At 41.5% G+C, this 27,965-nt stretch overlaps 2 protein-coding genes across 7 annotated transcripts in view; one reads left to right on the plus strand and one right to left on the minus strand.

Moving 5' to 3' along the window:
* Nucleotides 1-27,965, plus strand: part of nt5dc1.S (5'-nucleotidase domain-containing protein 1-like) — a 150,526-nt gene that overhangs the window by 43,791 nt on the left and 78,770 nt on the right. The window lies entirely within an intron of this gene.
* Nucleotides 1-27,965, minus strand: part of col10a1.S (collagen, type X, alpha 1 S homeolog) — a 50,153-nt gene that overhangs the window by 9,826 nt on the left and 12,362 nt on the right. The window contains exon 2 of the mRNA XM_018265389.2: nucleotides 1,868-2,019. Within this exon, the coding sequence (XP_018120878.1) occupies nucleotides 1,868-2,009 (142 nt within the window). The 5' untranslated portion in view covers nucleotides 2,010-2,019. The remainder of the gene's footprint in view (nucleotides 1-1,867; nucleotides 2,020-27,965) is intronic.

Raw genomic sequence — 27,965 nt, forward strand, 5'->3', positions numbered from 1 at the left:
TTAACATCAGAGATCAGAAAGCATGCTCAGAATATAGAAATGGCAGCCAACATTTGTATTCCCTCTCTCTCCATATCTTGTCTAGAATACTGTCATTCTCTATTAATTGGCCTTGCCCACCAGAGACTATCACCTCTCCAGTCCATAATGAACACTGCCACTAGGCTTATACACCTCAGCAACCGCTCCTCCTCTGCCATGCCACTCTGCCAATCCCTGCACTGGCTTCCGCTACCTTTCAGACATTCAAAGCACTTCATAACTATGCCCAACACTACATCTCTGAACTCATCTCTAGCTACACACCCAACTGCTTCCTACGCTCCTCTACTGACCTGCTACTCAACTCTTCTCTCATTACATCCTCACATGCTCGCATTCAATACTTTGTAAGGGTTGCACCCCTCCTCTGGAATTCTCTCCCACAGTCTGACTTTCTCCCAACCTTTCTGCTTTTAAAAGATCTCTTAAAATGCATTTATTTAGAGAAGCCTACCCTCACTCTGCTTAACTACCAAATGCAATACCACATACAGTACTACATCTTTCAGCCACTTAATTCTGATCTTGCCCACTCCCACACCTTGTGAGTTATTCCCTTCCCTTTAGATTGTAAGCTCTTTTGCACAGGGCCTTCCTCACCTTTCGTACCGGTATTGGTCGTGATGTATGTAACTCCATATGTTCATGTATGTAATTCATGTGATTTAGTTGTATAAACACATTTGCTTTTACATATGTTGGCGCTATATAAATACATGTTAATAATAATAAATAATAATCTGTGGAAGCTTAAAAAATAAATGTACAATTTTATGTCAGAAATCCATTGCTGATAAGATTATAATATGTGCTTTAAGGTGTAGTTCCCCTATAAAGTTAACATTTATGGGCAGATTTATCAAGGGTCGAACCAAAAATTAAAAATTTTAATTTTCACGTTTTTTTTGTGTGGAATTTGACTAGGGAATAGTTAAAATTCAGGTTGAATTTTTAAAAAAATTTTATTTCGATTTTTGAAATATATCATGTACTGGTCCTCGAAGAATTCGAATTCGACTATTCGCCACCTTAAACCGTCCGAATTGCTGTTTTATGAGGGACGTCCTTGGATCAATTTCGAGTTGTTTGCAGCCTTCCTGAAAATAAAGTTTTTTGCAGAGAAAAAAACCCAAATTTTATTTGAATTTGATTCAAGTTTGCCAGTAGATCCCATTCACCTGAGTTTGAAAAATGTAAATGTTTTGATAAATTTCAATTAGTCGTTTTTTATTAAAATTTTGAGTTCATGGGAGTTAAGGTTATGGTTTTTAAACTCCCATGAACTCTAAATTCGACCCTTGATAAATCTGCCCCTTAGTATGATATACATCACATCAGTATTCTATAACTGCAATTACTCTTTTTACTTCTGTTTTTTTTTTTATATTTACTCATAACTGCTTGATTGCCCTAGCATCAATTAGGAAGTAGGAATGGAAGCTCAATAGGAGAGGGTCAGAAATCAGATATATGCAGTTAAAAACAAGTTTTTTAGTATAATCTATAATCAGTATTTTTCTAAAATGATTTGCAAATAGTCTTACTGGCTGGCTGGTGACTGGCAGATTATAAATATGTACAAATAGAGAATACCCATTGAAAATTGACTTTAAATAGATCCATCTATAGCATAGTAAATGTTAGTGTAAAGGTGACAAACTACTTTTATTAGCGTGTAACCTCTAAAGAAAATGTACACAAAATACAAAAGTACATAATTTCAACTTTCTACAATAAAGGAAATATAATGTATTTATTCTTTTCACAAATCATTAACAAACTATAGTAATTCTTAAAGGTAAAATTAAAAACCATCCATGCTTACCTTGACTTTTTGTATTAAGTGGAAGGAAAGGTGGCGGCCCTTTCATGCTGGATTGCTTTACATGCCTTTCTGGATAATAGTCTGATGTGTATACAAAATTTGGAGAGACCAGTAGCAAAAGAATGCTTGTTTGTAAATGCATATTTCCAAATCTGTTTAGTGCAAAAAAGAAGACATTAGAATCACCAAAGCACTTCAGTTTTAAGAATTTTGATCAGGTATAGTAATATATCCTTTCACATAAACATTCTTTTGGAAACCGAGTTTAATACTAGTCAACAAGCAATGCTCCCAGTGTTATAAGTTTTCTAAAGTATAGCTACAGTATATCATTAAAGAAAGCTGGCACAGTGATTTTCTATCATTTTGAAATCAGTATTTTTCAGGACACTTAGGGGCAGATTCATTAAGGGTCGAATTTCGAAGTTAAAAATACTTCGAAATTCGACCCTCGAATTGAAATCCTTCGACTTCGAATATCGAAGTCGAAGGATTTAGCGCTAATCCTTCGATCGATCGATCGAAGGATTTATCGTTCGATCGAACGATTAAATCCTTCGAATCGAACGATTCGAAGGATTTTAATCCAACGATCGAAGGAAAATCCTTCGATCAAAAAAAGGTTAGCAAACCTATGGGGACCTTCCCCATAGGCTAACATTGACTTCGGTAGGTTTTACCTGCCGAAGTAGGGGGTCGAAGTTTTTTTTAAAGGGAAAGTACTTCGACTATCGAATGGTCGAATAGTCGAACGATTTTTACTTCGATTCGTTCGATTTCGTTCGAATTCGAACGAATTTAACCAATTCGATGGTCGAAGTACCAAAAAAATACTTCGAAATTCGAAGTATTTTTCATTCGAATCCTTCACTCGAGCTTAGTGAATCTGCCCCTTTAACTGTAGCAGTGATAGAAAATACAAAAGTGAAACTGAAAAAGTGTAGAAATTAACTAATTACCAGTATACAATTGTGGGATGAATTATATTGTCTACTCAAATGTATATTTATTTGTCTGAAAGGCGCAGTGTTAATATACATTGTAGTGAGCTGGTGAAAGCAGGTAAGTAAGTAATTACTGCTTGTTTCTGTATTCTTGTAATTAATTATAATGTATATTATTCCTAATACATCTCTAGGATGTTACACAATATTTTTCAGTGAAATATAACCCAAATTAGGTGCCCTTATTCAAACAAAAAAAGGATTTTTTATTAATCAAAAGGATTTTTTATTAATCAACTATTAGTTGAGGTCTGACTAGGTCAGAACATACACTAGATTATAAAAAAATAGAAAAAGAAACCCCACCAATAGTTGTGGTTATAGAATTGACGAAAAGTTAATGCACCTTACTTATATAAGGACAATGATTAATTAAATAATGTAGTAACAAGTTAATTAAAGTGCTAGTGCCGTTATAATAACATTAACTTATCCTTAATAGTTTGAAATGAAAGAAATTGATAAGAAGAATCAATTAAATTCCTCTGTGAATTGATAATACTTCCTAAATTCATCCACAGATAGACAAAAAATTCTTTATCCAGTGACCAATCACAATAACCAGGTACATTTGCTATGCTGTAATTCAGTGACAAGAATATTGGTGTATACTATTTTCAGCAGCAAAATATAATAAAATCATATTACAGTAAAGATGTAAGGCATAGCGAGTTTTGTTGCTGTGTTTTTGCAAGGATAGAGATGAATAATGTTTAAACAGAAACAACGGTATGTCTACAGTTAATGTAATGTAATAACATGGTCAGATTCTACTGCTTGCTAATGACTTTTTCATTAGATATTTAAGGATTACTTTATTAATAGAGCAAGGAATATAGATGCAGGAGAAGCATTATTTTTGGGACAAAGAAGGGCTTTAGGGATGCCCTGGTGGGTGGCCTAACATACTGTACATATTGATTTTTAAGGAAGTAGCCCACACACATGAATTAAAAAAGCAAGAGCTTCTATTTTTCCATTGTGAGAAAGCCACCCACCAATGTGTCTAAGTAACACTATAAATCTTAATTTTTAAATGTTATTTTTAATGCAGGTTTTTTATTCTCCCATTATCAGGGTTTGTAGACTTTTTTCTTGTCTTATACCCTTTTATTTCTCAATTTTCTAATGTCATGCACTTCTTTCAAATAGTCTGTATGTGATTAATTTCTGTCAATATTTTATGTTTACCACAGATAGGATTGTCTGCTCTATTTTTCATATCTTTAGACTATAGTAATTATTATAATTAGCAAGTTAAATCGCTGTTGTTTCCAATAAGAGTGAATGCATGTGCCATTAGATCTTGCAGTCTATATGCTAACTTATGAAACATACCTGCTAACCTTAAGTTATCTGTGCATTACCTCAATTCCTGCTTCTCCCAATTTGTTCTTCAAATGAGTGATGGGTGCATCTGAATGGCTAGAAGCAAGGGCCGTAACTTCTGGCCCCCCTCTAGAATTTTATTTGGGTGGGGTGGGCTCATGGGTTACCTTCTCCCTCCCTATGCGGGTGACTAAAGATGGGCAGTGTAGTACAGTTTCTGGAGAAATTTTAAGTAAAGCAGCACAAAAACAACTTTTCAAAGCTCATTCCTTGTATTTTTAAGAGTACACAAAGGTACATTCTTGTTTTTTTTTTACTATCTCCCCTTTAAGCAAGAATGTGCCAATTTAAGTGACTCTTTACTTAAGACAGCCCCAGCAGCCATAGATGGTCACTGCAAAAAAAAATATATTGTTTTTACTGTTAGCAAAGTGTGGCTCCCAGGCTGCTGAAGAACTCCACAGACCTCTTTGGATTACATGATCATGTTATTATAATCTGGATCACAAACGTGTACCATATGTAGGAATCCATAGTGTTAAATTCCCCCATGCTGTTAAAATTTCAGTTGGTTTAAATCCCCTAGTGTGGCCAGCTAAAGGTTGGACCTAAATTGAATAAGACGGGGAGGGGAGAGTGAGATCTTTTTCTATGCAGTGAGCCATGGTAGATTCTGGATTTGGCCAGAAGGTGTCACTGTTAAGACATTTCTTCAAATAGCTGAGCTGCCATGTGCTCAGTGTCAGTCTACTACCTGGTTTCACTCCAGTCGGGAGTGCAGGAACTGTATTCAAGATGTAGGGGCCAAAAGATGTGAGGGGCCCCTGGAGGGCTTGGGTACGGGAGTTCCAAGCGTGGTAAGCTTAACACTGGAGGGTATAGAGCTTGGAGGCAGTGGAGAGACTGTGACAGTAGCTGGCTGTGTAATGGATGCTGATTTAAAAGGGGACTTGTCATGTGCTCGCACTTCGGATAGTGCTGGGAGCTGGCCTTAAAGATTAAAGCAGGTTTTTATTGTGTTCAGCTAGCTCTGGAGCGTGGCCTGAGGATTGAGTCGCCGTGGATGCCTGAGTCCCGGTGAGTCGTGCCTGAGGGTAGTGAAAGGCTCCAGCATGTGTCCCCTGTTTGAGAGCAGGCGTTGATCGAGTGGGAGCAACTACCTTTGTCCAGCAGATGAGGTATTTGGGCAGGTAGCGCTACCTGGGGAAAGTTTAAGAGCTCTTGGGGGGGGAAAAAGGACCGAGACTATCTATATCCACCAGGAGTGGAGTGTGGGACTGCGCCTGGTAAGGACTGTGCCAGGGTTGGACTACCACACAGGTTCCACAGGGCAGGGGTTATTGATATGTTATTGTATTTTACTTTGCACTTTTCCAGTTATAAAAAGTTCTATTTGTTTTACTGCAATGGTGTAGTTAATAATGTATTCCTAGTGAGGCCACCTGTATTTGTATCCCCGGATCTCACTAGATGGGAGCACTGCCATGGAGAGAAATTCCAAGTACCCTTTCATTTAGAAAATGGGATCTGTGGATGGTAAAAAATTAGTGCTGTAAATCCTATGGCACAGGGTGGTGGCCAAGATGAGGTTACATATACTATATAAATTTTTTTGGAGACAGCACTTACATTTTATCAAATATGTCATGGTCTAAGGCAAAACGTAAAGCTAAGATATAGTATTATAGTTAGTGTCAACATCAGAATATATGTATAAAAAATATGTATGTTCGTGATTTACATCCTTGAAGGTTTATCTAAAATGAACAACAGTGAAAATAAGTGCTTAGCAATATAGTAAAAGGTTCAAATTGTAGATTTTAGACTTCTAGCATTACATACAACTAGTTAACCTATAATTTGGAAAGCGTATGTGTTCTTTGCTTTGGACTAGGTACAGTAACTCCTGGCCTACTGTCTTATTAAGATCTAATTCTTATATCTTTTTCAATGGGACTGTCATGTGATGCTGATAGTGCTACAGTCGATATATCATAATGGTTAGAGCAGTACAGCCCTTTAAATGTAAGGCAGCATTTAAGCATACTGTATACTGTACAAGCTGATTGTATGTTTTGGCAGGAGCCATCAATTACTTGGATAGACAACACCCTTCCCTTTATACTGCCAGGGAAAAGAAAGCATGAAAGATGGAAATCTTCCTGGACATATATATTTTTTAAATACACCAAGGATCTGGAAAGCTGTGTTTTCTTTTATTGTCACCAGCATGAAATTTGCGAAGAGGCAACATTTAAAATTAACATGCACTTGGTACTACTCCTAACATAATAAACAATAATAATAAAGAAGATCATATCACATCAGTTGACCACTAAATGAAAAAACTTCTTAAAGAGCTAGCCTTGATTACAAATGGGTGAGAAATGAATGCAGGAGAAAATTATACCCATTAATCAGCTTTTTAAATAAACAATTGCATCAAAGCCCTTAGCAGTAATAGAGCACAAGTACAACTTGTACCCAAGTAAGATATGTACAAGGGAATGCTTATGCATCTCTGGGTGCTCTTAATTCCTTCCACACTTCAAAAATATAGAAATAGGACATTTAATTGCAGATAACATTAACCATAGTTTGTGTGAATATAATAGGAACCGTACACTTTGAACTACACTGGGGAAGGGCGGATGTATATGTATAATCCCTGTAAATCGCGATGTAAATATTTTGCATTAAAATTATTAAACATTGGGGTGTGAAATTAGAAATTGTGCTCAAAAATGCATGGACAACAGATTATTCATGACTTTGAGTCATGAATATAGGCATGTACAGACATGTTTTTTCTCTTGTTTCAGTAAATTGCAGTAGCATAATTTTTTTCTTAAATTCAATTACTAATAGAGAAATTATTGTAAAAAATAACACTGAATGTACGGGCAGCCAGGAATTAAATCCACAAGACCAACTCCTTAACCACTAGACCTCCTCCCCTATTTGGGTTATGTTGTCCAAAATGTTTGAAATAACAGTTTTCCTGCCAGCACTGAAGAATTGTGTTTAGAATATAAAATAGCCTATTAAAGGCAATTTGAAATAGAATGCAATTATATGGAACAGTTTAAAATCTGCTTAGCTGCAAAATCAGTTCATGAAAAAGAAACATTGTAGAAAACATCTGTCATGCCATAACTAGATGGTATGGTATGGTAACTAGATAGTATGATAAAATAGCACCATACTATATTTTCTTGCACTCATTTGTCTCAAATGCTGAAATTATTACCCTCCCCATTGACTTTTATGACATCTTGACAGGTTTTAAAGATTTTTTTAAGATTTTCTTTTTTCTTTACAAATGTAATAATTTATAGCAAAAAAAAAAATAGATTGTTGGGAGAAAAATTGTGATTATGCTGCAATTTGCAGTAAAGTAAAGATTTTATAATTTGCTGCAGATGAGACCTATTACTCTTAGGTGTTGGCCCTCGCAATGGTGTGGACAGGTGCCTCTACCAATAAGGCGATCTGTAAAACTCGCCTCAGGCTGCAGCTTAGATACCAGGTTACCACTCCTGGTACCTCTAAGAGACACATTTCAGGCATTTAAATCATAAGTTCGGCTTTACTAGTGTGAGAGAGTGCAATTGCTCTCTCCACACTATTGTTCGTCCCCCAGGACAGTTAAGCGGGCGAAAGGGGCTACATTGTAGGGGCTGGCTCAGAAACAGCGCTGGGTGTGGAGGCACAGTGTAATGAAACTGTAATCTGCAGTATTTACAAAGAATGGGCACCACTGGCTTTAATAACATTAACCAGAACTGATTTATTGACACTAATCCACAAAGGAGGTGAACAAGATAATACAGGACACAATCAGTGCAGACTCAGAAGCAGGACTGTGAGCAGAGCATTCCCTTCAATAGACCACGTAAGAGGAATATCATCCAGTCCACCCAGAGTTTTCATTCTTCCTCTGGGGACTACTCTTTGAGTGGAACACTATCTAGTCCCTAAAACCTGCACACTGGTTCCCTCTCTAGGCCATAATGTCAATGAGGCTCTAGCCCAGTGGTCCACAACCAGTAGCTTGTGAGCAACATGTTGCTCTCAAACCCCTTGGATGTTGCTCCCATTGGCTTCAAAACAGATGATTATTTTCGAATTCCAGGCTTGCAGGCAAATTTTGGTTTCATAAAAACCATGGCACTGCCAAATAAAGTCTCAATGTAGGTTGGCAATCCACATAGGCGCTACAACATGGCCAATCACAGCACTTATTTGGCACCCCAAAAACATTTTTTATGCTAGCATTGCTCCCCAACTCCTTTTACTTCTGAATGTTGCTCACGGATTCAAAAGGTTGGGGAACCCTGCTCTAGCCCCTTCTAACAGTCCTTGGTGGAGCCAAAAGCTACTCATATAGCCCTGAACCTGACTATCTGCCCCTTATTAAATCCTGTATTAATGTGGGTCCACTGTTTTGACTACCCCTGGGGAAGTCTCTGACAAAAAAGGCCCTAGAAGCACATGGCTTTCTTCCACCTTGTGGGCAAGCTAGGGGTCATGCTTTGACCCAGGAAGAGGAGTATTACTCCCTCCATAAACCAAGGGGCCCTTTAGTGGCCAAACTTTAGGGGATTGCAGAATAAATGGGGAAAATATCAGTCCCCTACATAAGTAAACCTCAGGGATGCTCTCTAAGCCCAAACTTGTTCTTATCAATAAATGCCTACCTCCATCTGTGAGCTGTGGTGACATATAGAAGTTACTGATACCACCGTACTAGGTCTCATAAAAGACATTTATGATGATGTCATTGGTTGAAATGCTGTTACATGTGTTAAAGACAATGACCTCATCTTAAATATAGCAAAAACAAAAGAAATGATTATAGATGTCAGATTATCAACTCGGTACTAAGTTGGTGTCTGATGCTATTGATCACATAGAAACCTTTTACTATGATGTCCTTTCTGTTCAAGGCTAACTCACAACAACTGTTTATTATTTTGTTTATATGTTGTATTGTGCCTGTTTCACAAAAAGATTTCCTATGTTCCCAGTACAATGACAATCAAATTGTAAGTTTACCTTGAATATTGTTTCAGTCTTTCTTGTGAGTCTTCATCAGGGCTGCTAAGTCCTTTTTTGTGCCAAACTCTTTCAGATCTTTGCAAAGTTTGGGTAGATGCAAGTTTTAAGCACACACAAAGCAGTCCCAGTTTTAAACAAAAAATTATTTTGTTAAAACTTGGGTAGCTGAAAGCTGGACTATTGTGTCCTGCCACAAATAGCAGTGTTAGGATATTTTATTATTTTATTGATCTGGGTAATTTATAAGACCTTTGGCAATTTTATTGCATTTTAGTCCTGCATTATTGTTACTTCTATTTAGTGTGGCTTTTCAGTTCAATAGTTTGGATTGGAAATACATATTTGGATTCATGAGAATGTGTACTTTATAAAATTATATGTTTATTCTTGGGTGTTTGAACTGTTAGGGAGGATGTTTGCAACACATCATATTATGACAAGCTGGCTGCTTGTACACATACTTTTTGGGGGTAATTAGCAAATTGGTAGGCAGGTAAGCTTAGGATAAGGCAGTAAGACAACACAGCTCTTCAGATTAAACACAGGTTTATTTTTCAAATTTTTCAAGATAAAGGCACTGCCAAACAGTACATCAGTATCCAGACACAGAGGTGACCATTTCAGCACAAAACAAATCATAAAGATAAAACTTGCCCTTGAGCTGCCTTCACACATTTATTGAGGTCCCTCACTAAACTGAACACCTTTTGGACTACCAGCAAAACCAGATCAATTGGGTCACCCCTGTACTCTCAGTTCTCCTGTGGAAAATCATTCAGCATCCTGGCTTCCCTCACTTTCTCAGAATGACTCTTGGTCACAGTGTTGCAGTCAGCACTCCCAGCCCCTCTGGGAGTTCATTACACAGACAGGACTCCTTCCTACTGTGCCCTGCTCAGAGAGACCCACTAACTCTCTCATTAGATTTAAATACCTTTCCAAAGGTCTTCCTGTGGAAAGTGATCTCTAAAATGCAAACTGGACCATTGGGTCAGAGTACCTGACTACTAACCTTTGTAAACAGAGAAACCCTTCTCTGTTTAGTAACAGCTTTCCTGGATTGACTACTGGGGAGAAATCAAAGGCCAAACACAGCTTTTTAATTCTTTTTATTTAGCTGTTTTCACATGTATTTCACATAAAGAGACATTGAATCATGTTAACATATTAATAAAGTATTCATACAATAGTATCAACATGTATCTCAATTTCAAAAAAGGGAGAAAAAAAAGAAAGAAAAAAGGGGGGGAACAGAAAGGAAAAAAAATACCATCACTTTTTCACTGAATCTACATGTTAATACCCCTTGAAACTATTGAATATCTGGTAGATCAAATGATCGATCATGATTCCAGGGCTACACCTGTGCTAAGTATGTAATATTTAGGTAAGGAATATGCCAACGCAGTTTGAACAGCAGAGCTCAACTTAATTTGGAACTGTTGGCGTTGTGGCGTTGATAGTTTGTAAGCCAGTACTCCCTTTTTTGTAGTTTTCCCATGGATCCCATATTTATTTATGGGACTCCAATGAGTCTGTTAACAGGACTGATAAATAGGACAATGATTGTATGTGATCCATTCTGGATTTCATTTGTTCTATCAATAATGTTGGTGATAGACAATTTGTTGCAAGGATTTGGGAAAATGGTTTATTCTGTTGTTTAGTAAGTTTCCTGGATGGAAGACATAGAAGAGCATTTTCTGGATCAGGGACAAGCTGCGTATTGAAATGTTTCACTCCAGATAATTCGGCAAGTCCACCATGTATGAAAGTATGTCCCTCTCATCGAGCAATTTCTAAAACACGTATCGGGGCAATTTGGAAGAAATTTTTGTTTTTGCAGTGGAGTAGTATACCATCTCATAACTACCTTATATGCTGTTTCCTTTATGCTAATATTTGGAGAAAGGTGTCTAAGTGAGTCCCAAATTTTGGCCCATTTCGCGTGAGGTATATGGCAGGAGAGGTATTTTTCCCATGATTGCAAATAAGACGGTGTGACATCGGAAGAGGAATCCATTAGCAAAGAGTAAACTGGGAAATTGCTAATTGATAGGCTGAAAAAGATCGAAAAAATTTTTGGGGCTACCCTCCTTCCCCCCTACATTTTCTAACTCATGGCAACTTAACTATACAGTGGGCACATGTGTAGGGCAAAATAAAAATTGTATTTGCTGTTTTGAAGGTTTCCCAGGCTTGTGTAGTACTGCTACATATACCTAGAGAGGTCGACCAATGAGTTTCTGTCATGGTCGGCACCCAACACCAGAATTAATGCCAAGCACCCTGGTCTTGGCTCGTAATTCACCTGTAGTGTGACGGCCGTTGGCCTCGGGAGGAGCCCTCAGCTACTTGGATGCCACCAGGACTTAAACGAGAGGTGCAAGGCTAGAAGTTCTGGATAAGCAGTGGGGCACGACTGTTAACAAAGTCTTTGGGCAGTGGTACAAGGTGTAAGACAGAATCGTAGTTGGAACTGGCCGGGTCAAGGCTGGCAGAAAGTTAGAGTAAATAAATCAGGCCGGGTCTGGGCAGGCAGCATACAAAGCAAGGTCAGGCAGGCAAGGGTCAAAACCGGGAGATCAATCAGAAGGATATAGCAGAAGAGGTAGTCGAAATTCAGGCAATGGATCAGGATACAGAGGTCAGAATCGTCAGGAACAGGCAGGGGTCACAACAGATAATCAGAATCAAGCTCAGAGTCCAGAATAGCAAAAGCTAAGACACCAGGAACAAACCTATAATGGGCAATGAGAACCAGTGGAATCGCACCATTGCACGCTGGCGTCGTCACGCCAGCACACATGCGCCTATAAAGCAGGAGAGCGTGCTCTTAACGAACCGGCAAAGGAGGAAGAACAAGCGGCGGGCGTCCCCGCCAAGGGGGCGGCAGGCGTCCCTGCCATCTCCCCACTAGACCACCAGGGTAAGCCTTTACATTACCCCCCCTCTAGGGGGGGCCACTGGACCCCCAGGTCTCTCAGGAAACTTCTGATGGAATAGTTTCCTGAGACGGTCAGCCCTGATGTCACTAACTGAAACCCAAGAGTTCTCCTCGGGGCCATAGCCCTTCCATTTAACCAAGTAATGGAGCTTACCACGCACAAGGCGAGAATCGAGGAGCTCTTGGACTTCAAATTCAGACTGACCTTCAACCAACACTGGGGGAGGAACAGACAATTGACGGACCTGTGAAGCTGGCTTTAGAAGAGACACATGAAAAGAATTAGAAATTTTGAAATTATCAGGCAGTTTGAGACAAACAGAAGAGGGGTTAATTATTTCAATGATGGGATATGGACCAATAAACCTGGGCCCCAACTTGAGAGAGGGGACTTTAAGCTTAATGTTCTTTGTAGACAACCATACAGAGTCTCCTACCTGATAATTGGGTCTCTCTCTCTGAGACCAGATGCTTTTTTCTGAGCAGTTGTAGCTGCAGAAAGAGAGTCATGCACCCCAGACCAAATTTTTGCAAATTGTTTGACAGAAGAGTTGACAGAGGGTGCAGGGGACAAAGAACCAGAAAAAGAAAATGCTTTGGGATGTAAATCGTTAACAATAAAGAATGGGGATTCACCAGTAGAAGAATGAGTTGCATTATTGTAAGCAAATTCTGCCCAGGGTAATAGTTCAGCCCAAGAGGACTGGTTGTCAGACACATAACACCTTAGAAATTGCTCAAGGGATTGATTAACCCTTTCGGTTTGACCATTTGTTTGAGGGTGATATGCGGTAGAAAATGATAATTCAATACCAACCAAAGAGCCGCTCGCTAAAATTTTGAAACAAATTGTACCCCACGGTCAGAAACAATATTGACCAGAAACCCATGCAACTTAAAAATGTTAGAAATTAATAATTCGGCTAAAGTTTGGCAGAAGGGAGGTGTGGGAGGGAAATGAAGTTGCTCATTTTGCTAAACCTATCCACCACCACCCAAATAACAGTTTTACCCTGAGAGGAAGAAAGATCGACAATAAAATCCATCGAAAGATGGGACCATGGTCTGTCAGGAATTGGGAGTGGCCTTAACAACCCCTGTGACACTTTTTTTTAGAGGATTTTGACCTCAGACAAATAGGACAAGAAATAACAAATTTTCGAACGTCCTGCTTAAAGGAAGGCCACCAAACATTTCGAGACAAAAGGGACACCGTTTTAGCGATGCCAGGATGTCCCGCCATTTTTGAATTATGAGATGTTCCCTCAAATCTTATGGAACAAATAATCTACCCGAGGGAGTTTCTACAGGAGCAGTTGACTGAACAGAGGGTAAGAGTGTGGCAAGGTCAGATCCCAGAGCAGCAACAATTAACTCACCGGGAATAATGGGAATGCACTCACTAGTTTCAGATGGATTGGACTCAAAAGTTCTAGAGAGCGCATCTGCCTTTGTATTTTAAGTACCAGGCCTAAAAGTAAAAGAAAAATTAAATTGGGTGAAAAACATAGCCCATCTAGCCTGCCTAGGATTCAGTCGTCTAGCAGATTCAATATATAGCAAATTTTTATGGTCAGTAAAGACCGTTATCACATGCTTAGCCCCCTCCAACAGATGACGCCATTCCTCAAAGGCCCATTTAACAGCCACCAATTCTCTATTCCCGATGTCGTAATTAGCCTCAGCAGGCGAAAATTCTTTAGAGAAATAAGCACAGGGATGTACTTTGTTGGTTGCTGGATGCCTTTGAGAAAGGACTGCTGCAGCCCCAACTTCAGAGGCATCGACCTCCACAATGAATGGATGCGAGGATGAAGAAGAATGGGGGCAGACACAAATGCTTTTTTCAGGGTTTCAAAGGCTTGGATCGCATTGGGAGGCCACATACTTGGATCTGCACCTTTCTTTGTTAAATCTGTGATAGGGTCTACAATCAAAAAGAAGTTTTTAATAAATTGGCGGTAGTAGTTAGCGAACCCTAAGAATCTTTGGGTCCCCCGTAAAGAAAGAGGCTGGGCCCAGTCTAGTACCACTTTAACCTTCCCAGAATCCATTTCTAGACCCTTACCAGAAATATTAAACCCCAAAAATTGGACAGACAAAACCTCAAAAATGCATTTTTCAAGTTTAGCATAAAGTTTGTTTTTCCTTAACCTGAATAACACTTCCTGAACGTGTTTACGGTTATCACACAGATTAGAAGAAAAGATCAGACTATCATCTAGAATAGACCACTACGAATAACCCCAGCAGATCCCAGAAGATGTCATTGACAAACTCTTGGAATAATGCTGGGGCGTTACAAAGACCAAATGGCATTACCAGGTATTCGTAGTGGTCGTCCCTGGTGTTAAAAGCTGTCTTCCACTCATCCGCTTCCCTGATACGGATGAGGTTATAAGCACCTCTAAGATCAAGCTTGGAATAAATTTTGGCATTTTTAACCTGATCAAAAAGTTCAGAAATCAGAGGAAGGAGGTAACGTTTTTTTATGGTGATCTTGTTTAGACCTCTGAAGTCTATACAGGGACGAAGACCACCATCTTTTTTACCAACAAAAAAGAAACCAGCCCCAGCAGGGGAACTAGAGGGTCAAATAAAACCCCTTTCCAGGTTTTCCTGGATATATTCTTTCATTGCCTGGGCTTCCGGCAAGGAGAGAGGGTAAGTTCAACCACAAGGAGGAGTAGACCCAGGAATAAGGTCGATTGGACAGTCATACTGTCTATGTGGGGGTAAAATCTCTGCGGCCTTCTTAGAGAACACATCAGAAAAGCTTGCATAAGCTGCAGGTAACCCCTCAAGGGACGAGACTGCTACCACTGGAGTAAGGCAAGAACCCTTACATTTAGAACCCCATTGGAGAATCTCTCCTGTTACCCAATCTACATGTGGGTTATGTGCCTGAAGCCAAGGTAACCCTAAAATTAGTGGGGAAGAAGCACCCTCAATAGTGAAAAAGGCTAGTTCCTCAAAGCGTGAGTTGTTAGAACACATGGATAGAACTACAGTTTTCTTGGTTACCAGGCCTGAACCTAAAGGTTTTTTGTCCACCACTAAAAATCTCATTGGAGGGTTAAGAGAGTTTAAAGGAACTTTAAACCTTACTGCGAAGGCAGCATCCAGAAAATTCCCCTCCGCCCCAGAATCCACAAAAGAGGAGACCCCTTTCCAGGTTTTCCTGGATATATTCTTTCATTGCCTGGGCTTCCGGCAAGGAGAGAGGGTAAGTTCAACCACAAGGAGGAGTAGACCCAGGAATAAGGTCGATTGGACAGTCATACTGTCTATGTGGGGGTAAAATCTCTGCGGCCTTCTTAGAGAACACATCAGAAAAGCTTGCATAAGCTGCAGGTAACCCCTCAAGGGACGAGACTGCTACCACTGGAGTAAGGCAAGAACCCTTACATTTAGAACCCCATTGGAGAATCTCTCCTGTTACCCAATCTACATGTGGGTTATGTGCCTGAAGCCAAGGTAACCCTAAAATTAGTGGGGAAGAAGCACCCTCAATAGTGAAAAAGGCTAGTTCCTCAAAGCGTGAGTTGTTAGAACACATGGATAGAACTACAGTTTTCTTGGTTACCAGGCCTGAACCTAAAGGTTTTTTGTCCACCACTAAAAATCTCATTGGAGGGTTAAGAGAGTTTAAAGGAACTTTAAACCTTACTGCGAAGGCAACATCCAGAAAATTCCCCTCCGCCCCAGAATCCACAAAAGAGGAGACCTTGACAGAGCCCGCAGGCCATGATGATTTAACTGGTATCATAATCCTAGAGGAAGAATGGGGCGAGGAAACTTCTGCACCCAAATGGAGCTCCCCTTCTCCATTTAGGCTTGGAAGACTTGGAAATCCCAGAATGAAAAGAAGTTCCCCACTCACCCCTTCTCTCCCTCTGTCTTCTATCTACTTGGAGGGCTAGAGACATGAGGTCATCCAAGTTAGTAGATCTTTGACAGAGTCTGCGAGCCCTATCCGGAACTGGTTACGAAGAGCCATGTTGTTCCACCCAGTTTCTACTGCCCATCTGCGGAACTCAGTGCAGTTTTTGGGGATCACCCTGTAACAGGGTCATTACGAACCTCACTTTTTCTTCGCCAGTAGCGAAAGAGTGGGGGAAAAATTGCATGCCTCTTGGAACACAAAGAATTTAGATCTGTCCCCATTGAATTTATCGGGGAACACAATCTTGGGTTCATGGGTTTTAGGCACGTTACCCATCATGAACCCACAGAAGCGGCCATAGGAGGGGTGACTACTGGAGCTGGAGTCTGAACAGAAGCATCCAGTTGACGAGTCAAATTGTGAAAACCTTGCATTAGGTAATCCTGCCTCTGCTCATGTTCTTCCAGGCGCTGTAACAAAGTGGTGAGTAGCGCATCAGTGGTGGAAGTAGCAGCGGCAGCAGCAGCTTGACCTTCTTCGTCCATGGCCCGTTATAATGTCACGGTCGGCACCCAACACCAGAACAAATGCCAAGCACCCTGGTATTGGCTCGTGCTTCACCTGTAGTGTGACCGCCGTTGGCCCCGGGAGGAGTCCTCAGCTACTTTGATGCCATCAGGACTTAAACGAGAGGTTCAAGGCTAGAGGCTAGAGGTTCTGGATAAGCAGAGGGGCACGACTGTTAGCAATGTCTTTGGGCAGAAGGTTGTGGTACAAGGTGTAAGACAGAATCATAGTTGGAACTGGCCTGGTCGAGGCAGGCAGAAAGTTAGCGTAAACAAATCAGGCCGGGTCTGGGCAGGCAGCGTACTGTAATGGATTCTAACTCACCTTCCAAAGATGGCGTCCAAGATGGCGACCCCCTGCCTCACCGCATGGTTCCTGATGGGCGCAGCTCCATGGTGTCATCGTCTTCCTGCTCCCGGATTGGCCGCCGGCGACCGAATGGACGCCGGCGTCAGAATGGGCGCCGGCGTCAGGACGTCAGCGTGGGGACGCTGGCGTCTGCGTCTGACGCAAGCGCGTCAGCGTCTGACGCCAGTGCGTCAACTTTGGCGCCAAACTCAGAGACTACTTAAACCTCTCTCTCCTTCCAGTCCTTGCCCAACTATAGGTTCCTGTCCGTCTGTTCCTGGGTGTGATATACTGCTTTTGATTCTTGTGTACCGACTCTTGCCTGTTATTACGATTCCTGTTGTCTGCTGCCTGGTCTGATCTATTTGCCTGTACCTTGACGATTCTTTTGATAAACCCTCTTGTACCTCGAACTTGGTTTGGTCTCCTCTTTGGTCTACACTATTACTGCGCCTTCGGGCCCGTTACAGTATAGTTGGGCCATGGACCCTTTGGAGGAGACTCATGCTTCGCCTGATGTTGGTGAAACCATTCGAGCTTTGGCCTCCCGAATTGACTCTTATGAAGTACTCCAGTCTCACTTTGGTCAGGCCATTGGCGCAGTCCTGGAGAAAGTGTCTACCTTGACTCCCGTGGCACCAGTCGCTGTACCTGCAACCCCGCTCCAAGTCTCCGAGCCTCGCATCCCCGCACCTCCTCTCTACAGTGGTGATCCTGACGCTTGCAGAGGGTTCATTATCCAATGTGAGATCCAGTTTGCCCTGCTGCCAGGTCAGTTTGTCTCGGAGCGAGCCAAAGTGGGTTATGTTATCTGTCGTCTGCAGGGAAAGGCCCTAGAATGGGCATCACCCTTTTGGGAAAAGAAGGATCCTCTGATCGATAATGCCTGTACCTTTCTCCATGAGTTCCGGACAGTGTTTGATGCTCCTGGACGAGCCATAGCTTCTTCGGCTCGGTTGTTCCAGCTCCAGCAAGGCTCCCGCTCGGTTCCGGAGTATGCCATTGAGTTTCGCACCCTGGTAGCGGAGACGTCGTGGAACAATGATGGTTATCATGCTGCCTTCTACAACGGCCTGGCTATAAGAATAAAGAACGACCTCGTATCCCGGGAAATTCCTCCCCGTTGGGAAGAGTTGGTCGCCTTGGCCGTGAAGGTCGATACTCGCCAGAGGGAGTTCCAGGTCGAGCTAGACCGTGAGCATTCTAAGAGGAACCCTCGTTTCCAGCCTATCCTGGCCCCCCGCTTCCAGAGACCCCTGCTCAACAATCCTGCTTACTTCTCGCCCTCTCCACCTCCTGCGGCTTCTGCTTCTTCCTCTCCTACATCTGCTGAGGAATCGATGCAGATTGGACGGGCCCGTCTTTCCGAACAGGAGAAGTACCGGAGAAAGGCGGCGGGATTATGTCTCTACTGCGGGGGCAAAGCTCACTCCATCCTCGAGTGTCCTGTAAAGCCTGGAAAACGCCAATACCTCGGTAAGTTTGGGGAGACTTACCTGGGTGGAGTTTGTCCTTCTCCCCGACCGTCTGGTCATCGTTTCCTACTTCCGGCACAGATCCAGTTTGGCTCCCGGAGGATCCCGGTTCAAGCCTTCGTAGATTCTGGTGCTGCCGGGAATTTCATGGACAAGACTTTTGCCAGCCGACATGCTGTTCCTCTTCTTCCTCTGGCTATTCCTCTGCGAGCTCTGGCAATTGATGATCGTCCTCTGTCTTCTGCCATCATTTCACAGACCACCTCGGAACTTTCACTCAAAGTGGGCACCCTACATTTGGAGAGACTGTCCTTTCTTCTTATTGATTGCCCTTCTACTCCTATTGTTCTGGGTCTTCCATGGTTATGCACCCATAACCCAGTCATTGATTGGTCTTCTTCACAAGTTGCCCGTTGGAGTCCACATTGCCAACAGAACTGTTTACCTGCTGTGCCCATTGTCAAAGTTTCCTCTGTGTCTTCTAAGCCCTCTCTTCCAGTTGTATATCAATCCTTTTTGGATGTCTTCAATAAGGGCTCCGCTGAGACTCTTCCTCCCCATCGACCCTACGACTGCCCAGTTGAACTCCTGCCTGGATCCATGCCTCCTCGTGGCCGCACCTATCCTCTGTCTCCTTCCGAAACAGCAGCCATGAAAACCTACATTCAGGAGAATCTTCAGAGAGGGTTCATTCGTCCCTCTTCGTCTCCTGCTGGAGCAGGTTTTTTCTTTGTCGAAAAAAAGGATGGCAGTCTGCGGCCCTGCATCGACTATAGAGGGCTGAATAAAATCACTATCAAAAACCGTTACCCTCTCCCCTTAATCTCTGAACTTTTCGATCAGTTGAGAGGCGCTAATCTCTTCACCAAACTTGATCTTCGGGGCGCCTACAACCTCATTCGGATCCGAGAGGGCGATGAATGGAAGACCGCTTTCAATACTCGTGACGGGCATTATGAGTACCTTGTAATGCCATTTGGTCTATGTAATGCCCCTGCGGTCTTCCAGGAGTTTGTAAATGACGTTTTCAGAGATTTGTTGGGGCAATGTGTAGTCGTTTACCTGGATGATATCCTCATTTTCTCCAAAGATCTTCAGGAACACCGTTGTCAGGTGAAGGAAGTTCTTCTTCGTCTTAGAAAGAATAATCTCTTCGCCAAGTTGGAGAAGTGTTCTTTCGAGGTGCCTTCCATCCCTTTCCTTGGGTATATAATCTCACAACAGGGGTTCAAGATGGATCCAGCCAAGGTTACTGCAATTCTTGATTGGCCTCTACCCACCAGCGTCAAGGCTATTCAAAGGTTTATTGGCTTTGCCAATTATTATAGGCAGTTCATTAAAGGCTTTTCCTCCAAGATTTCTCCTATTCTTGCTCTTATCCGCAAAGGGGGCAAACCTCAGCACTGGCCCCCTCTAGCCGTGGAAGCCTTTGAAACATTGAAAGAGGCCTTTTCTTCTGCACCAATTCTGAGACACCCCGAACCTCTTCTGCCCTTTTTCCTTGAAGTGGACGCCTCTGATGTGGGAGCTGGAGCCGTTTTATCTCAAAGGTCTTCTTCGGATGGGAAGTTACATCCTTGTGCATTCTTCTCCAAAAAATTCTCTTCTCCCGAGCAGAATTATGACGTTGGGAATCGTGAACTGCTCGCGGTCAAATTGGCCCTGGAGGAGTGGAGGCATCTACTTGAGGGATCTTCTATTCCTGTGACCATCTTTACAGACCACAAGAACCTTGAATTTATCCAGTCCCTGAAACGTTTAAATCCTCGTCAAGCCAGATGGTCTTTATTTTTCTCCCGTTTTAATTTTATCATCACCTTTCGTCCTGGCTCAAGAAATAGAAAGGCTGATGCGCTGTCCAGGAGTTTTGTTCCCGAGATTTCTTATTCTGAAGATCCCGAACCTATAGTGCCTCCTTCCAAGATTGTTGCTGCCTTGTTTCCCTCCTTGGCTTCTGAACTTCTTTCTGCCCAGGCCTCTGCTCCTGATAACATTCCCTTGGGGGTTGCTTTTGTTCCACCTGAGTGTCGCCAGGCCATCCTATCTCAAACTCACAATTCCAAACAAGCTGGTCACCCGGGGATTGAGAAGACCACTGAACTCCTGTCACGCTTGGTGTGGTGGCCATCGATGAGAAAGGACGTGAAAGATTTTATTTCTTCCTGTGCTACCTGTGCTGTCTCTAAAGCTAGTCATTCTTCTCCCAAGGGTCTTCTCCTGCCGTTGCCCATCCCTTCTCGCCCTTGGACTCATGTGGCAATGGATTTCATTGTCGATCTGCCCTTATCCTCCGGCCACACTGTGATCTGGGTGGTGATCGACAGATTTAGTAAGATGGCCCATTTTACTCCACTTCGGAAATTGCCTTCTGCCTCTGAACTTTCTGAACTTTTTATTAAACATATTTTTCGCCTCCATGGTTTTCCTGCTGAGATTGTTTCTGATCGGGGTTCTCAATTTATATCCAAGTTCTGGAGGTCGCTATGCAAGGCCCTTAATATTTCTCTCCAATTTTCCTCTGCTTACCACCCACAATCCAATGGTGCTGCTGAACGGGTCAACCAGGCTTTGGAGCAGTTTCTGCGCTGTCATGTGTCTCTGTGCCAGGACGATTGGTCGGATCTTCTTCCTTGGGCTGAGTTCGCTCACAATAATGCGCTGCATTCCTCTTCCCTAAAGTCTCCCTTCTTCTGTGTTTATGGTCGGAATCCGTTGGCCTTTCCTCAAGATCTTCTTCTTACCAACGTTCCTGCGGCCAACGACCAAGCTGCTCACATGTTGGCTATCTGGGAGGCCACTGCCACTAATTTGGAGAAGAGTTCCCTGGCTCAGAAGAGGTTTGCCGATAAGAGAAGAGTTCCTGCCCCTCCATATTCTCCTGGTGACAAAGTTTTTCTTTCTACTCGTAATATTCGTCTGAAAATTCCCACTCCCAAACTTGGTCCTAAGTTCATCGGCCCTTATCCTGTCGTCGAAGTCATCAACCCTGTGGCGGTCCGCCTTCAACTTCCTCCGGAGATGCGGATTCCAAATGTCTTTCATGTCTCGTTACTTAAGCCTGCTGTGTCTTGTCCTTCTTCTTCTTCCCCAGCTCCTGTCCTGGTTGATGGTCACCAGGAATTCGAAGTCAAGAGGATTTTGGACTCCCGTTTTTCCAGGGGTACTCTTCAGTATCTCATTGAGTGGAAAGGGTTCGGTCCGGAGGAGTGCTCCTGGGTGAGGAACTCGGACGTCCATGCGCCTGCCTTGGTCCGTAAGTTCCATAGACTTTTCCCTTCTTCTCCTAGTCTCGGTGGTCCTGAGGCCCCCCCTAAGGAGGGGGGTACTGTAATGGATTCTAACTCACCTTCCAAAGATGGCGTCCAAGATGGCGACCCCCTGCCTCACCGCATGGTTCCTGATGGGCGCAGCTCCATGGTGTCATCGTCTTCCTGCTCCCGGATTGGCCGCCGGCGACGGAATGGACGCCGGCGTCAGAATGGGCGCCGGCGTCAGGACGTCAGCGTGGGGACGCTGGCGTCTGCGTCTGACGCAAGCGCGTCAGCGTCTGACGCCAGTGCGTCAACTTTGGCGCCAAACTCAGAGACTACTTAAACCTCTCTCCCCTTCCAGTCCTTGCCCAACTATAGGTTCCTGTTCGTCTGTTCCTGGGTGTGATATACTGCTTTTGATTCTTGTGTACCGACTCTTGCCTGTTATTACGATTCCTGTTGTCTGCTGCCTGGTCTGATCTATTTGCCTGTACCTTGACGATTCTTTTGATAAACCCTCTTGTACCTCGAACTTGGTTTGGTCTCCTCTTTGGTCTACACTATTACTGCGCCTTCGGGCCCGTTACACGTACAAAGCGAGTTCAGGCAGTCAAGGGTCAAAACCGGGACATCAATCAGAAGGATATAGCAGAAGATGTAGTCGAAATTCAGGCAATGGATCAGGATACAGAGGTCAGAATCGTCAGGAACAGGCAGGGGTCACAACAGATAATCAGAATCAAGCTCAGAGTCCAGAATAGCAAAAGCTAAGGCACCAGGAACAAACCTATAACGGGCAATGAGAACCAGTGGAATGGCCCTTTAAATATTTAAATTTTCGCGCCGTTGCACGCTGGCACATGCGCCTATAAAGCAGGAGGAAGAAGATGCCGGCGTCCCTGCCGTCCCTCCACTAGACCACCAGGGTAAGCCATTACAGTTTCTTGAAGTGCTATAATATCTGCTGAAATCTGTTTATAATATTGCCCTGCCATTCTATGTTTGACTGGAGTATTTAAACCTTTCACGTTATGTGTTAAAATTTTTGTGTTACAATACTCTACACCTGAGAGTATTGACTGTCTCAGGAGGATCGGTACCTGTGTATTAATAGGTTCTTTGAACCTGCAATCCGTGGGGGGACCGGATGCAAAAACCCCCACTGCAAGGAAGACAGACATGGTTCCCGATTGTGCTACCGCTCATTGTTACTTAATCCTGTTGCATAGGGTAGAAGAAGAACAGTGAAACCCAATAGAGGCTGGAGGTGACCTTTGCATCATCCTCATTTGTCTGCCTGTTACAGTATTAACTGTGATAACGAGGATAAGCACTTCAATCAATCCCCATAACAAGATGGTGCTACCAACAGTAGTATGTATTCTTTAAATTGCTTTAATAATTGCTTTATTGGCTTTATGCCAAAAGTAACACCAGGGGGCTCATTTACTAAGGGTCGAAGTGAATTTGAAGTGAATATTCGAATTCAAAAACTCAGAATTCTGAACAAATTTTTGGGTACTTCAACCATCGAATAGACCTAAATTGACTTTGATTCGAAGTAAAAAAGTTTGAATGTGCCCAAATTCGATTAAAAAAAAACTTTGAAGTAATGCAATTCGATGGTCGAATTTCGAAGTTTTTTGCACTTAGAAATTCGACCCTTGATAAATCTGCCCCTTAGAGGCACATTTATCAAAGGTTGAATTTCGAATTCATGTGAATTTTTTTTAACTCGAATAAATTTGAAAATACTCGAAATTTAAATGGGGGGTTATTTAATCAAAAAAATTAATATCTAAAACTCAAACGAATATTACCAACACAAAAACTCGAATCGAATTTGAATCAAATTCGACTAAACTGGAATAGAGTTTTTTTTTAAAAAAAAAAACCCTTAATGTCAGGAAGGCTAGTAACATTCAAATTGGTCACTGGACCTCTCCCATTGACTTATACATTAACTCAACAGGTTTTAGGTGGTGAATAGTCAATTTGAATTTGAGAGGTTTGACCATAAAAAAAAAATCAAAAATTCAAATTCGATTTTTCAATTCGACCCTTAATAAATCTGCCTCTTAGTTTTGGCAAAAGCATTACATTTTAGTTTCATGAACAAAACTTTTTGCCATAAATAGCTACAGAATGTTCTTCAGTGTGTTTTTCTATACAGTGAAACCCCAATTTTACATCCCCTGGTTTTAAGTTTTCCCTCATTTTACATTGTTGTTTTATGGTCCCACCTATATATTATGCATAATACATTAACCTGATTTTCCATGGATTTCCTGGATTTTACACCATTTTTTTCTGGTCCCCTGAGAAATGAAAAATGGGGGTTCTACTGTAATATAAATGGAATTCAGGCTGGGCACACCTAAATATTTTTTTGCCATATTTACCAGAGAAACCTGATTTGTGGAATGCTTCTGATGCTGTCACATGTAGAGTAGCTCTTTCAAAGTTGTCACTGGCCTTTTTATATGCTCTTTTTTTCCATCAAGTTGACCTTGGCATTTATGTGTGAGTGAGTACTTTGAAATGAAACAATCAGCACAGAGAAACGATATCAAAGACAGAAAATGTTAAAATTCAGGGTTCATGCACAATGATCCACATGATGTAGAAAGTGCAAAAAAAAACACAGTTGACTGCTGTATTGTGCAAATAGTCACAGTCCTCTGCACACCCTTTATCACTGTGGACTGGTCTTTGAATAGAGTTCAGCCTGTGTTAGGCCACACTTCATTCAAAAGGGGTGGACAAGGGGAGGTGCTTAGGTGTCCTACACTAGCTAGTGGCAGTCCACATATAGGTCCTGTCCTTTAGTGATATGCGGGTCAAGTTTTTCTCTAAAATAAAATGAAGAGCTCAACCCTAACCCGCCCACATCACTACTGTCCTTACTGCCTGCCTTTAGGACAGGGCTAGCATCCTCTTTAAGGTAACAAGTATTGGGGAGTTTGAAAATTTGTAATTCTGTGTTGTATAGTTTTTGTATGTTTTACATGAAAAAATTGTTATAAGGCCTGAGCAAGTTTTTGGCACAGCACAAAACCTGTATCAAAATCCATTTTTGGCTTATCCTCTCCCTTAGCTGGGCGAGCTTAAAGGGATACTGTCATGGGAAAAAAATTTTTTTTCAAAATGAATCAGTTAATAGTGCTGCTCCAGCAGAATTCTGCACTGAAATCCATTTCTCAAAAGAGCAAACAGATTTTTTTATATTCAATTTTGAAATCTGACATGGGGCTAGACATTTTGTCAATTTCCCAGCTGCCCCATGTCATGTGACTTGTGCCTGCACTTCAGGAGAGAAATGCTTTCTGGCAGGCTGCTGTTTTTCCTTCTCAATGTAACTGAATGTGTCTCAGTGAGACATGGGTTTTTACTATTGAGTGTTGTTCTTAGATCTACTGGGCAGCTCTTATCTTGTGTTAGGGAGCTGTTATCTGGTTACCTTCCCATTGTACTTTTGTTTGGCTGCTGGGGGGGAAAGGGAGGTGGTGATAATCACTCCAACTTGCAGTACAGCAGTAAAGAGTGATTGAAGTTTATCAGAGCACGAGCCACATGACATGGGGCAGCTGGGAAATTGACAAAATGTCTAGCCCCATGTCAGATTTCAAAATTGAATATAAAAAAATCTGTTTGCTCTTTTGAGAAATGGATTTCAGTGCAGAATTCTGCTGGAGCAGCACTATTAACTGATTCATTTTGAAAAAAAATTTTTTTCCCGTGACAGTATCCCTTTAACTAGTGGGTCTGTTCCATAATAATTTTTTGGCGGTATACATTTTAAATAGTTAAAATATGCATAACGATAATGTCACCACTGAAATGCCCTCTAACTAAACTACAGTATGAAAAAGTACAAAAATGGAGATGTGGAAGCACTCTAAAGGCTAAGTAATAGTATATTTAAGTATAATGGAAGTGCTAGTTTTAATGCACATTCCCTAGTCTCTAAACTATCCCACTTTGACCAGTTTGTATTTGAACTAGAAATTCTACATTTTCCGTGTTTACTTTATCACCCTACTCTGGATTCAATCCAGTTCTACATGTTCAATGAGTTCATTTTCTTCACTGAGGATCATAACTGTTCTGTATACTGTAGATGGTGCCTTACCAGTGGGTACCAATGTATTACCCTTTCCTCCCATTACGCTGAACCTCTTGTAACCCTTCAGGTGCCTGTAAATGTAGAATCTATGATACCAACATAAAAGTTATATTATGTTTGTGCTATACAAATCTCTGTAAGGAAGGGCAAGAATGGATACTATGGTGCAGTACCCTTAAATTTGTATATTAAAGTGTCAACTGCAACACACTGTGCTGTGTTAATTATGCGAACCTTGTTTAAAAAGTGCCATGTGCTGTAGACCCCTCAGGTAAGTTAGACCAAGGATGGTAAATCAGCCCACCTCTGGTGAAATTGCCTACTCACCAGATTTTCAAAGTATGTACACATCAAACAAACTGGTGCTGACTCCAAGGTGTCCTCGAGTATTCACGCAATGTTCATAAAAAGAAGGTAATAATAATAATAATAATACATCTGCATTAAGGCTTATTTATGAAAGCAAATGCAAAGCAAAAATACAAAGGAGGTTCACTCCTATACATAGCTCTTATCATCTTTGTCGCCAAGACATCAGCTCAGCCTACTATGTTGAGTTGTGATGACACTGTGCATCTGTTTTAGCACTTTACACATAGCAAACTTTGGACCTTTGGATTTTGGATTGAAATCAATGAGAAAACATTCATTTATCATTTAATACAATGAAAACATATGGCCAAGATTCAATTCGAGAAGAGGAAACACTTTTTTCCTTATTCAGTTCCAGTTTTTTCCATAAACTTCAATAGTGTTTTCATGTGACAACCAACTGAGATAAATGTTTCACATTTAAATGCATCTGCCTGTATGGGGCAACCTGGAAGTGAATAAGATAAGTCATTTATCTATTGGAATCTGGCCATTTATGTGTAAGTATATAAGCTCTGTATAAATAATTAGGCGGTTTGTTGATAATCACATATTATTATAAGATACAAAAAAAACGACTATTATGATCTAGTTGCTGTAGTACAAGCATATAGTATGTAAATAATATATAGCTACAGATATTTTACCAAACATTAATTTGGTGGGGTATATAATCTTGTCTAAACACAAGGGGTGAAAATAACTTACACGCCAAAGCCTTGTGTGATTGTAACAATTGAACCATACCTTTGACAATGCTTCTGTATATTTATGTTCATGTTAGATAAACTCAGTGTTATAACTGCACTGTTTTTGTCTTAACCAGCTGTTCCATTTTAGTATGAATATGTATTTGTCTGTATGTTGGCCTTGTAGGGGGAGAGAGAACAGATGACCTGTAACACACTGTGCTAGATAATGCCTTAACTAATTTCTGAAGCAATTGATGGGCATTGTTTTCTAAGATTTCTTGTCACCCTTGTGTCAAGAAGACATGTGACCTGATTACTACTTTTGGTGGCTTTCTTAGTCCCATGATGTCATAAACATTGCTGATCCTTGCTCTGTCTGTGCCCATCAATTCCTCTTCATTACCTTGTAGTCTGCTACAGTCGCTTCCTTTACCTGATTCATATTTGGCATGAGTGCATAGCCTCTTCTTTTGCATTTATAGTCTTCAATCAGACTGTCTCTTTTAATTTGTGGTCAGGCGTAAATCATTCCTCTTAATTTGAGAAGCACAAAAAGTTGTGCCTGACAATGCCAGTGGTGTGAATTTTCTCTAACTAGTAAATGAGAACTAATATGTTATTGTTTTACTGCTTAACTCCACCTTGCAAAGTCCTTTTGTCATCATTGCTATGTGTAACCTCACTGGTGATGGTTATCTCCATTGAAAGTAAACCTGCCCCAAAAGACTTTAGAAGACTCTTGAGACTGATTTTACAAATGTTGATTGTATAAATTAATATTAGGTGCCTCTATAAATAACAGATTTAATTTTGGTGAATTTCCCCATTTAAACAGCGTACAGCACTTTAAGATATGTTTTTAAAAGACCCCAAAGCTTAAGCTTCTGAATTTTACTTTTTTTTACAGATTTGTTTCTATAAGGTATCCTAGCAACATGTTTCTGTTGAAGTAGTATAATAAATACCAAATGCATCTGTATCTTTGTAGAAACAAAATTAACCTGACTTTTTTTTCTAAAGCTTAATTTGTTGATGTCATT

Source organism: Xenopus laevis, chromosome 5S, assembly GCF_017654675.1.
Source record: "Xenopus laevis strain J_2021 chromosome 5S, Xenopus_laevis_v10.1, whole genome shotgun sequence".
In the NCBI taxonomy this organism is placed as follows: domain Eukaryota; kingdom Metazoa; phylum Chordata; class Amphibia; order Anura; family Pipidae; genus Xenopus; species Xenopus laevis.